The following is a 17,648-nucleotide window of genomic DNA, read 5'->3' as shown; positions in this document are numbered from 1 at the left end:
GACACATTGTTTGAGACCATACGAAGCAATTGATGAGAATACTCACACACAAATGAGGACGGGAAAAATCACAAAACGAGAAGCTCAGCATAGCCCTGTCGTAGTGTTGACTATACCGTACGATGAAGTAGAGCAGGAAAACACAGAAGTGATACAAGTATTCAACAAGGAACTCGTAGCAGTGGCTAATGTGGAGAAAAAGGTGCCTGGAGCGGATAGAATCCCTAATGCAGTCTGTGTTGTCGCCGGAATAATCACTATCTGCATCATTCTAGTGGAGGATAGCGAGTGTTATATATAGAAGGAAACTACGGAAAACACTGATATCTAACTCGATGACCAAGTGTAAACAAGAAGGGGATTTGGCGGATGATTGTTGATGAATACACAGACTCATACCGGTTATCCCGATCTGGTTGAATATGAATTGGAAATAAGTAACCTTCTAACTCAGCGATTCTCAACCTGGGGTCCGCGGACCCCTAGGGGGCCGTCAAGTCGTTGCTGGGGGTCCGCGAAGAGGAAAATCTTTTCCGGACGGATATTGAAACTTCAAGTTTTTTATCGTATCAGACTGAAAATAATATATTGACATCATATAAATCGATGTTAAGCCGTGGGGATCCGCAACCGCCCAGGGTAATTTTGAAGGGGTCCGCGACCGCCCAGGATAATTTCGAAGGGGTCCGCGGTCAACCCAAAGTGATTTCGAAGGGGTCCGCGGAGCAAACAAGGTTGAGAACGGCTGTTCTAACTGACACAATTCCTGGTTGGTCATGATTGATTCAGATCGTACCTACGAGCAGTAAGTCAGCAATACTAATGAACAGATGGATGAGGATGAATAACTCCAACTCGGTTAAAAATTCTGCGAGGTTTACGGTACGAACGAAATGAGAGAGTGCCACAATCAGCCTAAAACCCTCGTAATTCCACATACATGCGCCTATAGACACATATTCCCGCTGATACACACAGAGAAGTAGCCTTGGAAGTAGAGTTAGGGATTACTATGCGGAAGGGCTGGGGTTACAATGAGAGCTTATGCATTGGACAGATAGTTGATCTGACTACAATATTGCCATTCACATACTGTATAGCAACAAACGCCACTGATTTATAAGGTACTGTTTTTTTGATTAATGGGACCAAAAATTTATTTATTTGCAAATGACTGGAACGATATATCGCCAACATAACCTAGACTTTACACTCTTCTCTATGCAAATTAATACTTTTAAATATATACTTACCTGTCTCATTCACAAATTGCGTTCTCTCTCTCTCTCTCTCTCTCTCTCTCTCTCTCTCTCTCTCTCTCTCTCTCTCTCTCTCTGTCGCACAGTGTTTGATGGGTTTGAAAGTTCATGTAACCGTATCTCACTATTTTTCAATTGTACGTTGAAATAATAGACCTGAAAATTCTATTCTGCGTGAAAAAAAATTTACAAGGCGAATTGAACCTTTCGGTTTTTAAATAGCTAATTGAGGTCCATCAATAAAGCAAAAACATCAGATAATCTTAAACGACGCCGTCTAGGAAAGAAGAACGATTATGTCAAAATAAAAAAGGATGGAAACACAGGAAAGTGCGTTGTATATTAATTGTCATTTTCAAATAATGGAATTTTTCAAAATATTTTAGAACTTTCCGAAGCTATGTTTTACAAACTCGAACAATTCGTTTTGCTTATTCATTTTATTCAGATAATTTTTTAAAATTCATTAATTTATTCATTTCATGGGTTTTATTTGTTTTGTTTATTTTATTCATTTTGAATACTTATCCAATTTTAAATATGTGATCATTTCATTTCAATCATTTATGTGATTTGGCATTCCTTTTGTTCATTTTGATCATTTGGGTTCATTTTATCTAATAATTCGCTTCCTTCTTTGGATTCATTCTGATCTGTTTGCTCATTTTATGAGTTTATTCATATCATTCATTAAAATTATTTTATGCACTCTTTTTATTCTATGTATGTTGGAAACTATATGTTGACACTTTGACAGTTCTCTAGAGATAGCAGAAAAGAAGATGTGCGGAAATATCGTAAAAAACACCAACTCCGACAAGAGATGCGAACCGATCGCTACAGCGACACCCATTATGTATATGTTTTTATGTAATATCGTATGTGTGGATTGATGTTGTGTTTATTATATTTATTCGTAAGTCAGCCTTCATTGCGCTAGGTCAGTAAAGTTTAGTCGTCGTTTAATTTAGAACCAAATAAAATAGTGTAGTCAGTAGTGTGAAATAAATGTTTTAGTGAAGTGAATAAGTGTTTTATTGCCGCCTTCACTCGCCGGTCAATATTCTTGGATCCGCTACCGTCGTCGTTTGCCTGCGCAAGTCCGCCCTGGAAGGAAAGGAAAACAGTCGCGAACAGCTGTTTTTAAGGAGCGTCCAAAATTTGGCCTCGGACCATATTCTCGGCCGGAACACACCAAGGTGAGGCCAAAACATTGGTGCCGTGACCAGGATTATTTGTGTTCCGGAGAAACGACGCGGCGTCAGTAGCACCATTTTGAAGGAGTCCAAGAAAAGAGGTACGCCATTACTACTGGTTACATTGGAGATCGCCATCGCTGCTAGCTACTCTTGTTACCCGGTATTCTGGAAGTAGCCATCGCAGTTGGGAAAGAACGCCATCGGAGGATTTTGGAGACCATTGGAGAGAATTTTGGATTCAAGGCCTGTTTGACAGGCTCACAAGGTGAGTACCTGTCCAACAAACTAACTTCTGCTTTCATCTCTACCTGGTCGTTTTCTGGTTTCTTTCTGGTTGCTGACATTTTGCACACTACGGTTTTGGAGCTCTTGGACTGGTGGTTGACGAATCTCGGACGAGGGAAGGCTGCTGCGAATCGAATTTGTATCCATCTTGGATTGAGTGGTTGACATCGGAATACTACTGGAGCGCGCCGCCATAGAATATAATTTCATTGCATAATTTTTGTTTGCATTGTTCAACGTTGAGCCCTGGTTGCCTGCAAATCTTGGATGAAATTCTTGTGTTTATGCTGGACCGAATGGAAATGATGTTTGCGTGAATGTATGAGATGCTGTTAAATGCCATATGAAGCGAGATCGAATGTATGACGATACAATGCTTGTTGAACAGGTCCAATAGGTGAGTACCTGTCCAACTATCCACATATCAGTGCGAAAGGTGCTTTGCTTGGGGTATTGTTTGCAGTTTGGTTGCTTTGGTTCGTTAGCTGGAAACCTGGTTCGAATGGTTGCTGCAGAGACGCAACAGGGGTTGCTCAAGGAATACGTGAAGTTTATGGTCGATTGCAAGATATCCCACTAGAGTGTATCGATTTTGCTGAGTGAGCGCGTGGAAATTCAAAAATAAAAGGCCTCGTAGACAGGCTCACAAGGTGAGTACCTGTCCAAACCGATAAATTTCTCGTCCAAGGTGCTTTGCTGGTGTTATTATTTCCAGAAATTGGTGTAGTTGAAGTTCGGTGCGTTGTTCTTTTCGACCAATCGGTTCCTCGTCTACAGTGCGGAGAAATTAAAATACAAAGCCTAATAGACAGGCTCACCAGGTGAGTAGCTGTCCAACGCTACATAGTTCTCGCGCGAGGTGCTTTGCTGGTATTTTCCTTCCAGAACGTGGAGCGGCTCTCGTGTTTCGTCGATTTGTGCTGGTGTTTTCGATAATAGGCAAAAAGATGAAGCCAAAAATCCACGTCAGAGACAGCATCGTCGACTTCTTACTACGCATGGAGAAATTCCTGATGAGCATCGAGGTACCGGACGAGAATCAAATAAAGTTTCGTCTTGAGAAGCTGGAAGCGAAGTGGAACGAGTTCGAGGAAATTCAGTGCGAGATTGAGGGTTCGGAGGATCACGAGGAGAACATCGAAGGTCATCGGGTTATCAGAGCGGAGTTTGAGGAAAAATACTTCGAGGTAAGGGCAGGGCTGGTTGGCAAGTTACCGCGAGAGGTTCCGCAGAATGCTTCACAGGCTACTTCTTTTATAAATTCAGAGCATTCGACAAGTGTGCACACTTATGTACGCTTGCCTCAAATAAACTTACCTGAATTCGATGGTAGTTATGAAAAATGGCTTGCGTTTCATGACACATTCAGAGCCCTGATCGACACGTCTCCAGAGTTGAGTGGTATTCAGAAGTTCCATTATCTGCGGGCTTCTCTTAGGGGTGATGCTCTTAAACTGGTCGATTCATATCCGATGAGTGACGCAAATTATAGGGTTGCTTGGGATGCTTTGGTCGCACGGTTCTCCAACAAGTATTTGCTCAAGAAGAGGCACTTGAATGCGTTATTCGAGTATCCGAGGATCAAGAAAGAGTCTGCAGTAGCGATCCACGAACTCATAGACTGTTTCGAGCGGAATACAAAGATTTTGGACCAGTTGGGAGAGAAGACAACCGGTTGGGGGGCGATGTTGACGCATCTGATGGTTTCGAAATTGGACGAAATTACTCAGAAACGTTGGGAGGAGCATGCTTCAGGTGAGGAAGAGCCATCTTTTGCAGTCTTGGTTGGGTTTTTGAAGAAGCAGACAGGGGTACTTGATGCAGTCTCGGTAGATCAACATTCGTCAAACTCTAGCTGCCTCTCTTCAACCAATGGGGTCAAATTCCGTCCAACAAAGGTGTCGGTCAATGCGGCGACCGAAAATACGGGTCCGAACTGCATTGTGTGCAGCGAGCAACATCCGATTGCGAGGTGTCCAGCGTTCGCCAAGTTACCTATGGATAAACGGCTGCAGTTCACCAACTCTAAGCGGTTATGCAGCAACTGTATGGGGCGTAATCATTTGGCACGAGATTGTCCGTCGAAATACCGGTGTAGAACTTGTTCCAAGAAGCACCACACTATGCTTCACCCTGGATTTCCTGGTTCTGGTTCAACTACTGCGACGGATTCAGCCGGTTCTGTTGCTGTTCCATCATCTTCTGGTAATGCGTCGAACTCTGGTAGTTTGGTTGCAAGTTCGGTCGCCCCCATTTCTTCTAACGTAGCGATTGGGCCCGTATGCTCGCATGTCTTCTTGCTTACGGTGGTCCTGAAGGTAAAGGACAGATGGGGACGAACGCATCTCGCCAGAGCTCTGCTGGATTCCGGTTCACAGGCTAATCTCATGTCGGAGAAGCTCTGTCAGATGCTTAAGCTACCCAGAAGCGAAAAGAAAGTAGAGATCAGCGGTATTGGGAAGTCACGAAGGCAAATTTCTTGCGAAGTTTCTACGGTTGTCAGCTCACGCACACTGGAGTTTTCAATGTCGATGGAATTCTTGGTTTTGGGGCAGGTTACGGACAACCAGCCATCTACGTCACTACCATTGGAACACTGGAAGCCTCCTTTGGACATGAAACTAGGTGATCCCGAGTTCTTTATTTCTGGGCCGATTGACTTGGTACTTGGGTCGCAGTTTTACTACGATTTTCACCTTCTTGATGGTGGCCGGCTACAAATTAGAAGGTTCGACAACACTCTTCCAGCATTTGTCAATACGGTTTTCGGATGGGTTGCCGCAGGCGAAATTGGTTTGAATGGTGAGGCATCGAGAATAAGTTGCAACTTGGCAATAGCTGAGCCTCTGGACAAATCCATCGAAAGATTTTGGGCCATCGAGGAGCTATCGGAGAAACCACCACGAACACAGGAAGAAGAGGATTGCGAGTTGCACTTTCAGAGTACATTCACTCGAGATGAAAATGGGCGTTACGTGCTACGGTACCCTAAGCACATGGGCTTTCACGAAATGATTGGAGAGTCAAGAGAGGCAGCATTGCGACGGTTTCAGCATTTGGAAAGACGGCTGAAGAGAGATCCTGATCTAAAACGGCAGTACAGCGAATTCATGCAAGAGTACTTGGATTTGGGACACATGAAACGCATTGGCACCGTTGAAGATTCGCGGGATGAGGAACGTCTGGTCTGTTATCTTCCCCATCACCCAATTTTTAAAGAGTCCAGCTCAACTACCAAGGTGCGAGTAGTTTTCGACGGATCTGCCAAAACTTCTACGAATCGGTCCCTCAATGACGCACTTCTTACCGGACCGGTGATACAAGACGAGCTGCTCGATATCATGCTTCGCTTTCGCAAGCACGCTATCGCTGTCGTGGCGGATGTAGAAAAAATGTACCGACAGATACGCATACATCCGGAAGATGCATCATGTCAACGGATTCTCTGGCGTTTTGAACCATCCGAACCGATTCAAATATTTGAGCTTCTCACCATAACTTACGGTCTGTCTCCATCCTCCTTCATGGCAACCCGAGTCCTCAAACAACTGGCATTGGACGGTGCGAACGAGCACGAAGCTGCTTCCCTCGCGGTAGCGGAGGATTTTTATATGGACGATTTCCTCTCTGGAGCGGATTCCGTTGAGAACGCGAGACGATTGAAACATGAAGTGCAGAATTTAATGGCGAAAGGCGGATTTCAACTTCGCAAATGGAGCTCAAATGTACCGGAGGCGTTAGAAGACTTACCTGCAAAAGCAACCGATGGCCCCTCCATGTTTTATTTCGAAAAAGAACCGAAGGTAAAAACGCTTGGAGTTGCGTGGGAGACGGACGCGGATCGGTTCTGTATCGAAGTACGAGACGTTAAGAATAACGAGCAATGGACAAAGAGGAAAATCTTTTCAGCGATAGCCCAGCTATATGATCCGCTTGGACTCGTTTCTCCCGTGATAGCTTGGGCGAAAATCCACATGCAGCGACTTTGGTTGGCTTCCGTCGATTGGGATGATCCAGTCCCTGATGATGTCAGTGCCAGATGGGAGGAATTTTACGTTCAGTTGCCGGAGTTACGATCGTTCAAGGTGTCAAGGTACCTTTTTCAACCGGAAGCAGAAAACATCCAGTTCCATGTCTTCTGTGACGCGTCGGAGGTCGGATACGGAGCTTGCATTTATGCACGTTCAACTGGCCAGGATGGTCATATCAAAGCCACGCTGATTACATCAAAATCTCGCGTGGCACCACTCAAACGGCTCACGCTACCCCGCTTAGAGCTGTGTGCTGCACTTTTGGGGGCAAAACTGTACGCCCGGGTCTCAGCAGCGCTGCGGATGGAGGGAATTCCTAGCTGGTTTTAGTCGGATTCTACAGTCACGTTGCACTGGATACGAGCACCTCCTAACACCTGGCAAACCTTCGTCGGAAATCGCATCTCGGAAATTCAACGTCTTACTCACGGCCACAGCTGGAATCACGTCAAAGGGGTTGACAATCCAGCGGATTACGTTTCTCGCGGCATGCTTCCCAAGGATTTTGTGTCCAATACCGTATGGCCAGGTGGTCCATCTTGGCTCCTGAAAATGAAAGAAAACTGGCCCAAACGTCTTAATACAGAACCCCCACCGGAGGAAATACTAGAGAGAAGAAAAACTGTCCTAGTAACGCAAAGCATCTTGTCCCAATATCCCCTGTATGAACGGTATTCATCATTTTTGAGGCTTGTACGCATCACCGCCTACATACTGCGTTTCGCAAACCGTTGCAGATCAAAAAGTAACCGACGGAAGGAATCGTTTATCACTGCAGATGAATTGCAAGCAGCTAAGCATGCTTTGGTCAAAGGTGTACAGCAGCAAATGTTCCCGGAAGAGTTGAAAGCATTAAAACACGGTCGGCCAATTCCATCGCTGTCTGCATTGAAAGGTCGTCGTCCAATCGTAGATGCAAATGGCATACTTCGTGTCGGTGGCCGGCTTCAACACTCTGAAGAAGAATACCCAACCAAGCACCCTATGATTCTCCCCAGCAAGCACCCACTATCGCGCCTCATCGCAGAGCATCATCACACCCTTGCATTTCATTCTGGCCCCCGAATGACACTAGCATCAATTCGGTAAGAATTCTAGCTATTACGCGGTAGAGATCTGGTAAATTTCGTAAATATGGTAAATATAACCCAACCCATCGGCCAACTTCTCACTACTCGCACAGTTCCCAGCAGACCATTCACAATTACAGGTGTAGATTATTGTGGACCCGTTTATATGAAACCTGTACATCGACGAGCAGCCCCACAGAAAGCATTCATCGCCGTGTTTATTTGCTTCGCCACCAAAGCGGTCCATTTGGAGCTGGTTTGCGATCTCTCGACGGATGCATTCGTCGCCGCTTTGCGCCGTTTCATTGCTCGTCGCGGCAACCCCGCAGAGATTCACTCGGACAATGGAACTAATTTCCAAGGAGCAAAAAACGTACTAACGGCTTTATATACTATGCTCAATAATAAGAAAGATCAGGAAAAAATCGTCAACGAATGCACTAGCAGGAGAATTGAATGGAAATTTATACCTCCCAGAGCACCCAACTTCGGTGGCCTTTGGGAAGCAGCTGTAAAAACCGCAAAAAGTTCCCTAACTAAAACTCTCGGTAACTGTAAGCTGTCATATGAAGATTATGCAACCCTTTTAACGCAAATCGAAACAAATATGAATGCTCGTCCGCTCACTCCGCTTTCCGAAGACCCTACAGAACTTGACGTGCTTACACCAGGACATTTCCTTACTGGAACATCGTTAACAGCACTACCAGATCCAGACTATACAAGCACCCCAATGAATCGGCTCAAGCACTATCAGCAACTGCAGCAGCTAATTCAACAGCACTGGATTCGATGGAAGAAGGAATATTTGACGGAGCTCAACAGCCAGCAGCAAACATCTTCATCACCGGTCGAGATCCATGTCGGGCAATTGGTTTTGGTACGAGAGGACAACAAACCATCGCTTAATTGGCCGCTCGCCAGAATCATCGCCACTCATCCTGGAGAAGACGGTTGTACACGAGTAGCGACGGTGAAAACAACAGCTGGTATTTACATTCGTCCAACATCCAGAATTTGTCCACTTCCGATCAACCATAACCTGCATCCACACCAGGAACAATTCCAATCTGCAACAGCAGCATCATCAATGGCTAATAGCGGAGCCAGCTAAGTATTTTTTGTAAAAAAAATCCCAAAATATCATCTGTAAAGGAATCAAAATATGTAAATTAGTAGTTAATTTAGGTGGCCGGCTATGTTGGAAACTATATGTTGACACTTTGACAGTTCTCTAGAGATAGCAGAAAAGAAGATGTGCGGAAATATCGTAAAAAACACCAACTCCGACAAGAGATGCGAACCGATCGCTACAGCGACACCCGTGTATTAGGGCATTATGTATATGTTTTTATGTAATATCGTATGTGTGGATTGATGTTGTGTTTATTATATTTATTCGTAAGTCAGCCTTCATTGCGCTAGGTCAGTAAAGTTTAGTCGTCGTTTAATTTAGAACCAAATAAAATAGTGTAGTCAGTAGTGTGAAATAAATGTTTTAGTGAAGTGAATAAGTGTTTTATTGCCGCCTTCACTCGCCGGTCAATATTCTTGGATCCGCTACCGTCGTCGTTTGCCTGCGCAAGTCCGCCCTGGAAGGAAAGGAAAACAGTCGCGAACAGCTGTTTTTAAGGAGCGTCCAAAATTTGGCCTCGGACCATATTCTCGGCCGGAACACACCAAGGTGAGGCCAAAACAATGTGTTATATTTATTTTCGTCTTGTATTGATGAAACTATTTGTACAGTCAAACGATATTCATGATTTCAGGAGTTTATTCAAGATTTTTGTGATTTCTTATAACCTTTTCGTGATATTTTAAATATGAGTAGAGTGATTCCTTTTCATGATTTCAGGATCTTAGTCACGGCTTTTTTAATATTTTAGTCATGAGTATTGTGATTTATGTTCAATATTTTAGGAACTTTATCATTATTTTTATAATTTGTATTCACGTTGTCTTGATATTTTTGGCACGAGAAGAAATTTATCAACAGTTATTACGGTATTTAATTAGCAAGGGACTGGAAGGTGAAGTATATTTTTCAATATTAAGAGCCATAGTACTTAAGGAGAGCAAGGAGTTGAAGGGAGAAAGTTTAGAAAAGCGTGGAAGGATCATATATGCAAGCTTAGAGCTTACCGGCGACTGAACTTTTTGTCTGCTACCGTAGGAGTCAAGATCTTTTGGCATTAGAAATGCGAATCACCTGAGTCTACGGCATGTCCGAACAAGCGTAAAGTAACTTGTTACTTCATGAGTCGGTTCCGACTCCCTTGAGTACTATGGCTCTTAATATTGAAAAATATACATCACCTTCCAGTCCCTTGCTAATTAAATGCCGTAACATCTGTTGACAAATTGACTCAATAGGTCTTTAACAAAAAATGGTTAACAAAAAATGGTAAAAAAAAGAAAAAAAGAAATTTATGTTTATTAATATTCATGATTTCAGTCATGATTTTTGATATTTTTGTCACAAGTGTGATTTATGTTCATGATTTCAGAATCTTAATCACAATTTCCGTAATTTCTGTTCACGTTATAGTGATATTTTCTTCCAGAGCTTACTTTCGAATTTGGCACGTAAAGTGATGTGACTCATGCTCATGATATCAGCAGTTTTATCATGGTATTGGTAATTTTTCTTCGCCTTATTGCGATCTATTATTTTTTGGTATTCATCGGATTTTTTTTTACGTGGAGTAGCGTCACAATATGAACTGTCATAAAAGTTCGAAAGATTCGCGGTATCTTGTTCTGTGAACTATATCACGAATATGATTTAATGTGCTCAGCGCGTTTTCTATCCAGGCACCACACTGAACTTTATCAAACGAATGACGATGTTAGAGGTCTTAACAGTTTTCTTTTATCTACTGCTTGTACCTATTACTGGTCGGTAGCAGCTGGACATTTCATGAAAAAGTGCATCGATCAAAAATAATTCCACGAACAATACTCCATATTTTGTAAAATAGTTCACGTGAAAATTTCATTATCATGTTGCATGAAATTGAAAATAATTAGGGATATCTTCTAAATATCACAAGCACGCAAAATCAAATGTAAGTCATGTTTAAGAAATCACGGATCATGAATAATATTTCATGATTATGTGAGCTATTTCACAAGCTATTTTATAATCCGACATGATTTTTGTTCTATGAATCAAGAACCAGTTCACGAATACAAGAATACTATTTTAGGATTTCGTGAACTATTTCACGGGAATGTCGTGGTTGTTATACTAAGTATCATGAAGCAGCTCACGAGAAAAAATAATATTTCATAATTTTATTTCACGAGAACGGATATTAGATCGTAACTATTATACTAGGATGCATGAATCAGGTCACGAATACATCAACAATGTTTCATAATTTTGTCAACTAGTTCACGAGCACGAATGGTCAATCGTGATTATTGTATTAGGAATCGTGAACCAGTGCACGAATACATAAATATTTTTTAATTTTGTGAATTATTTCACGGGCACACACGGTCAGGAATGCACTAGGAATCATGAACCAGTTCACGAATACATGAATAATATTTCATGATTTTGTGAACTGTTTTACGAGCACTGATATTTGATCGTAACTAATATATTAGGAATCATGAATCAGCTCTCCAGGATTGAATGGATTCATGAATAAAATTCCGAGATTCGTGAAATAGCTCACGAGAAAATATCCAAAATGTTTTGATTTCGTCAACTAATGCCCCTAAATCTATAAATAATACCATGAGTCGAGCTTTGGTTTTATGAATAAAGTTTATAAAGTTATGTACTAGGTAGGGAAAGCTATGAAAACTTAGAGCCATAGTACTGAAGCGAGAGCAAGGATGTGAAATATACAAATCGGAAAAATAGAAGTGGCAGGGTCATTAGAAACAGGCTTAAAATCTTAGAGCTAATCTTTTGTCTTCTGTTGGCAGGAGTCGAGCTTAGGCAGCATAACTACGAACAAAATGTCTCCTGGTAAAAATAGACTTGTCCCTTTTTACTGTGAAAACCGACGTGATATTTTATTCTTGTGACTTATGTTCATGATATCAGCAGTATTATAACGATATTCATAATTCTTCTTCGCTTTATTGTGGTATGATATTTTTGGATTACTATTGGATGTTTAACTCGGAGAAACATAACAATATGAACTGGACCATAAAAGTGTAACCAATTCGCGGTAACATGTTTTGGGGAATGTGCTGCCAACACGATTTGTAACTCAATAGTTTATTTTGACCGCTCAACTCAGTTTTCTTTTTCTGCTCGGACACCACATTGAACATTAACGGGAAAAACGATGTTCGAAGTCCTAATAGAGTTCTTACATTCACTGCTCGTATATATGGCTGGTCACTACCAGCTTGACACAACCATATTGTACTTCATCATAAATATTTTGGAATAGTTCACTCAAAATTTTCAAGATCATATGTAGAGTGCATGAAAGTGAAAATGATTAGGGATATCTTCTAAATATTTCCAAGCACACAAGATAGATCGCGAATAATGTGCTATGAATCAAGAACCAGATCACGAATGCCTGTTAATTTATGATTTTGTGAATTATTCCATCAGCACTTGGTGAGTCATGACTAACATACTAGGAATCACGAGTCTAAAAATAATATCTTGCGATTATGTGAACTATACCACGAAAACCCATAGTGATTCGAGGCTTATATATTAGATATCATGAACATGTTCACGAGGCATGAGGAAAGTTCAACTAAGTATATTCAGACTTTTTACTATGCCACATTTCTCCTTAACGAAAAACAATTTTGGTACAAGAAACTATTTTTTTCTCCATATTCAAACTGTTTAGTTTTTGTGAAATAATGCATAACCCCAAAAACCAGATCATGATCAAGATGAATTAAATCATGAATTCGTTCACTGTCAGACTGTCAATGTTCCTTAATTTTAAAAAGAAAATAATCGACTAGACTTTTGGTTTATGAATGTTCATAAAGGTGTTAACTATTGCACTGTTTTCGTAATGTTAAAACCTAATTGTTCCAAAATTCACTATTTTGGGAACCATTAGTTCCGTGTTGCATTTATGCCTCGAAGAAAACACCAATGAATTGGATAATTACATCATTTCACAATAGTTAGACATGAATCATTCCTATGAACGACATATTAAAATGTACGACAAAGTCGTGTTTGAGTTGAATGTACTGCGAGCCCGCATTTATCCTCAGAAAATTGTGGATAACTAAATGTCGAATAAATAAAAATGAATGTTTGTATGTGTGTGATTTATGGACTCCCAAACGCCTTACGCTTATTAGCTAGTATCGAATAAAAATTTCCGTTTCAGCAAAGCTTCTTCATTCGACAAATATATTATAACTTCATCAAATGAACACCTACATCAAACATTATTATTCGGAAAATAGACAAAATTTCACGAAAGATTCAATCAACATAAACTAAATATACTAGAATTTGATGATTTGACTTTGATTGCAATACGTTGAATGTTCTAATTTGTCACGCGTTGAAACGTCACGTTCCATTATCGGTCATAAAACAATCCTCTTCCAGTATATTCAGTTAATGTTGATTGAATCTTTCGTGAAATTTTGTCTACTTTCTGAATCTGTAATAAGTTTTGATGTAGGCCTTCATTTGATAAAGTTATAACATAATTGTCGAATGAACATTCGTCAAATCGTTGTAACGTCACGAAAGAATACGTGAGGAATTCCACGAAGATCCGTCCGAAAATATTTAAAATCGTGACCGACCATTTTAGATTCCTATGAAACTTTACACGTTTCACCGGCACGGCAGACTAATTTTTTTTAATAATTATTAAATTTATTTAGGCCCAAATGCGGTAGCTCGACAAGGCCGATTGTTCGTTTTTTTTACAATAAATAAAAAAAAACAACTAAGTCAAGTTTTTTGTCTCGTTCAGACGCAGCTTTCTGCTGCGTGTTGAGAACCTTTTTCTAGGGGGCGAAATATTGCCAGTGTTGTCCACTGCAATTTGAGGTTCGATCCGTTTGTCTTCTCTCGCGTTGTCGTTCATGTCCATGTCCTCATCCGTAGTACTTTCCTGCTGCTCGCGGTCAGATGTTCCAGTTTGTGTATTACTCTTATCGGTCGTTATTGTATGTTCGTATTTTTCGGCATTCGTTTCGTTGTTGTTGTTGCTGGTTGTTAGTGCTTGATCCGGAGATGTTGGTTTTGCAGCTGTTAGTGGTTTAGCGTAAGATGGTTCTGGGTTAATTTCAGTTGGATTGGTTAAGTTTTCCTTAACAGTTTCTACGCAAGGTTTTCCGAGGTGCAGCTTCTTCGTGCAGAACTGGCACGTAGGAATTTGCCCTGGGTACGTGACTAGTGATGTTTGTTGAATGAGAGCATCGTCCCTTCCTAACACTGTGAAGCTTAAGTATGAGGGAATTGGCTTGGTCACACGCATTCTCACCACACGAACACCGTTAGGGATGCCCGGGAAAAAATTCCTCCATGTATCATGTGTAACGGAGTCTACTTCTCCGTATTTTTGCAAGCATTTTTTAATCACGCTGTCAGGGGTGCGCGTAGCCAAATCATGGACACGAACTTCTACAGCGCCGTTCTCGATGTATACGGGAATGCTATATTTAACATTGCCGCCTTCGGCGGTGTGCTGCATGTTGTTTCGCGAGGCGAATGACTCAGCTTGGTTAATGTTCTTGAACGAAATCAGCACGCAATGTTTGATATGATGCATTTGTAGGGTTTTCACTTCATCCAGATTGAGTTCCATCTGCACTTTTAATAACTGTTCCACTTCCCGAATGGCTGGTCTTACGGGGCATTTTGAAAAATCAACAGCAACACAGTTCGGCCGCATCTGGGCTGCTTTTTGCTGGGCACCGACACTCATCACTAAATCGCACAGTAGGTATAGGCTATTGTTATATGGACTGCTTGTGTGATAGGCACCGAATGATTTTTAGGTAGAATTGACTGTTTCACTTGCGCGGGACGATTTTTTGCTTCTGCTCAGGGCGAGATGTGAAGACAAACTGACTAAAAATTTTCCACAATCAGTAAGATTATTTTGACTAAGGGGCAATCTTTTAAAAGAGCGTAAACATTTCAACGTGTATTATTTTACAATTTTTTTGTTCTATTGTTGTATTTTATACAGCAAAACTATCTGAGAACGAGTTTCAGGGAATAGATATTTATGTATGAAAAAATATACTGTGTTGTTTTTCACAAAAACAAAAATTTGTGTTAAAAATTTAAATAGCAAAATTTTTTTTATAATATTTTTATATTTTGTCAACAAAAATCTAAGAAGAAAAGAAACATTTTGAATGTGATTGTATGATGGAGAACTTATCGGTATTTTTTTTCTAACAATAACTTTATACATGTTCTTAAATTTCATACTAATTGACATACAAAACACAGGAAAACTTTTATATTGAAAGCTTTTCCATGATCCAAATACACTGAAAAGGTTTCTTTTACTTCTTAAAAACGATAAACATATGATTTTTGACATTTTATGATGGGGTAACGCGAATAAATTTCAAATAGGGCATAATCACACGAATTAACTGTTTTTGTTGGAGCAAAATTCCAAATATCTCAAAAACTATAGCATTTTGGAAAATTTTTGTTGAATGCATTTTGATTTAAAATGATACATAGAATTATATTCTGTAATAAAATTAGAGTTTTGTAAGCCAATTATACTTTGAAGATAGAAAATATAAAAAATAGAAAAAATGTTTTTTTGCGATTTAGATTTTTAACACAAATTTTTGTTTTTGTGAAAAATGGCACAACATTTTTTTCAGTGTATATTTTTTTCGTACATAGATATTTATTCCCTGAAACTCGTTCTCAGAAAGTTATGCTGTATAAAAAAGAATAATCGAACTAAAAAAATGAAATTAAGGTGCGTAGAAATATTTACGCCCTTTTGAAAAATCGCTCTTGTATCAAAATATTGCAATTGTCAGAGAACATCATGGAGATTCATAAACCGAACACAACTTCAAAGTTTCGTTCGAATCGACGATGGTCATATTTTGTGGTCGGCCGGTTTCTCATGGAATCCTTCATGTGTCAAATGTACTTTTTTAATTAAAGGTGAAAGTCACTCGAATACTGTTCTACTTTAAATTTTTTGGACATCATTTTCGGATTCAGCACACGATTTTACATCGAAAAGAGAGTTCACATATTGAAGTTCAGATTTTGAATTTAATTTTGTATTGGCGGATGAACTCACAAATATACAGCAATTTTGTCACACCCTCATCAACATTCATTTTCTTCGTATGGGGCATTCCACGCAAAATCTGCCACAATTTTTTTTTTGCCCAGATAATTTTTTTTCTCGGTTTAGTAGTCAAAAATATTCGACACGTATTTTTTTATTTCAACATAGTAGGCGAGACCTTCGAGATTTTTTGTGTTTAATTTCACCATTTGAAAAAAAACCTACTTTTTTCAATCGCTCGTACTGTTAAAACTAAAAAAGATACCAAAAAGTTCCCAAGACATGAAATGTGCGCCTTTTTCACAGCTTTCGGATGAAGTATATTAATACTTACTCAACGTATTGGTTTTATGGAAAATATTGAAAAAGTTTAAAACAAATCTATTTTTTTCAAACTTGGACATGTTTTTTTTCTTTTTTTTATTGTATAAAATAGGAAAATCATTTTTCTTGATGCCATAAAAATTTGGGAGTGGGCAATTAAATACTTACGGAGATATGAATTTTTCAATAGCGCCTTGCGCGCGAAAAACGTGCCGCCACGCGCTTCGCTCGTACTGAGACTTGGGTGTATGAAGTTTTACCCACCAGCGCGTTGTGTAAAACACACTTGCGATTAACTTTACTATTTATTGCATTTAGAAATGATTAAATTAAACATACAATTTCAGATTTATTTTGTCTTAATCATTCAAAAGTGTTGCCGGAAGAAAAGATTTTCAGTTTTAATTTGAAGTCCACGTTCGTCTCAACATAGTGAAATGATTGTGGTCCAGGTATGGCATTTTTCGAAACAATTCTGTGGATTTTTCTCTGCTCTTGCATCAGAATAAATTGGTTCGATTGGCACGTTTCCTATGTTATTCTGAGATTTGAACTTGAAACATTGCGTGACAAAGCAGCTTTCCTTGCCACATCGTACGACTCAGTTGCGGTCCACATTTGATCATCATTGATCATTTGTAAACTGGCTCGACAAATCATGGCTTTGTCGCGAGCACCTTTTCCATGGGCTTTTGTGCGAAAATGTCACTGTGTGGGGTGAATGCATTCAGATTTGTGGTGAAAAAAATTAGTACAACGTTTCACATTTTTAAAATGTTGACGAACACCATCAGAAAAATAAATGCAAACATTCAAGGTTTTCAAAAAGAATGGAGTTAAGAGTACGACGTAGAAACGATAGGTAACTAAACTGAAAACAAGATTAAAAAAGCGCCAGAAACTTGAAAAGCATTCGTTCAAAATTTTTGCAGAACTGCAATCATTTATCGCCAGAATACAAATATCATATTTTAATCATTTAAAAAATTATCTCATACAAAGATATTCCCAATTGTTTTATATTATAAAATCAACATTGAGTATAAAACAATAATAATCTAAAACAAACATAACGCATTAGCTGTGTATGTTTTCCTTTAGGGGGGCGTCTGATGTAAAGTGCTTAAACCGAAAGTGATTTTGGTTTACGATTTTGAAGGTAAGGCAACAATGGACCGCTTTTGTAATGTTAAGGTTTATTTATACATTCATTATTTACGAG

The 17,648-nt window shown here is 39.8% G+C and overlaps 1 protein-coding gene across 1 annotated transcript; it reads left to right on the top strand.

Moving 5' to 3' along the window:
• The first annotated feature begins 3,042 nt into the window (after nt 1–3,042).
• LOC131687694 (uncharacterized) lies at nt 3,043–8,958 on the top strand. Its single transcript, XM_058971790.1, has 5 exons — nt 3,043–3,393; nt 3,459–7,097; nt 7,212–7,445; nt 7,512–7,859; nt 7,968–8,958. The coding sequence occupies exons 2-5, from the start codon at nt 3,691–3,693 to the stop codon at nt 8,956–8,958; spliced, it is 4,980 nt and encodes a 1,659-aa protein (XP_058827773.1). The 5' UTR covers nt 3,043–3,393; nt 3,459–3,690.
• Nucleotides 8,959–17,648: the final 8,690 nt, after the last annotated feature.

The sequence above is a fragment of the Topomyia yanbarensis genome, chromosome 3, assembly GCF_030247195.1.
Source record: "Topomyia yanbarensis strain Yona2022 chromosome 3, ASM3024719v1, whole genome shotgun sequence".
In the NCBI taxonomy this organism is placed as follows: domain Eukaryota; kingdom Metazoa; phylum Arthropoda; class Insecta; order Diptera; family Culicidae; genus Topomyia; species Topomyia yanbarensis.
Note: the sequence above shows the minus strand (reverse complement) of the source record. Positions and strands in the feature narration are given on the sequence as shown.

Bases quoted from the DNA above. Each gene is read 5' to 3' on its own strand.
- LOC131687694 (XM_058971790.1), top strand. From the start codon at position 3,691: ATGAAGCCAAAAATCCACGTCAGAGACAGCATCGTCGACTTCTTACTA. The intron at 7,446-7,511 runs GTATTCATCATT...AAACCGTTGCAG, and splicing joins CAATATCCCCTGTATGAACG to ATCAAAAAGTAACCGACGGA. The intron at 7,860-7,967 runs GTAAGAATTCTA...AGTTCCCAGCAG, and splicing joins ATGACACTAGCATCAATTCG to ACCATTCACAATTACAGGTG.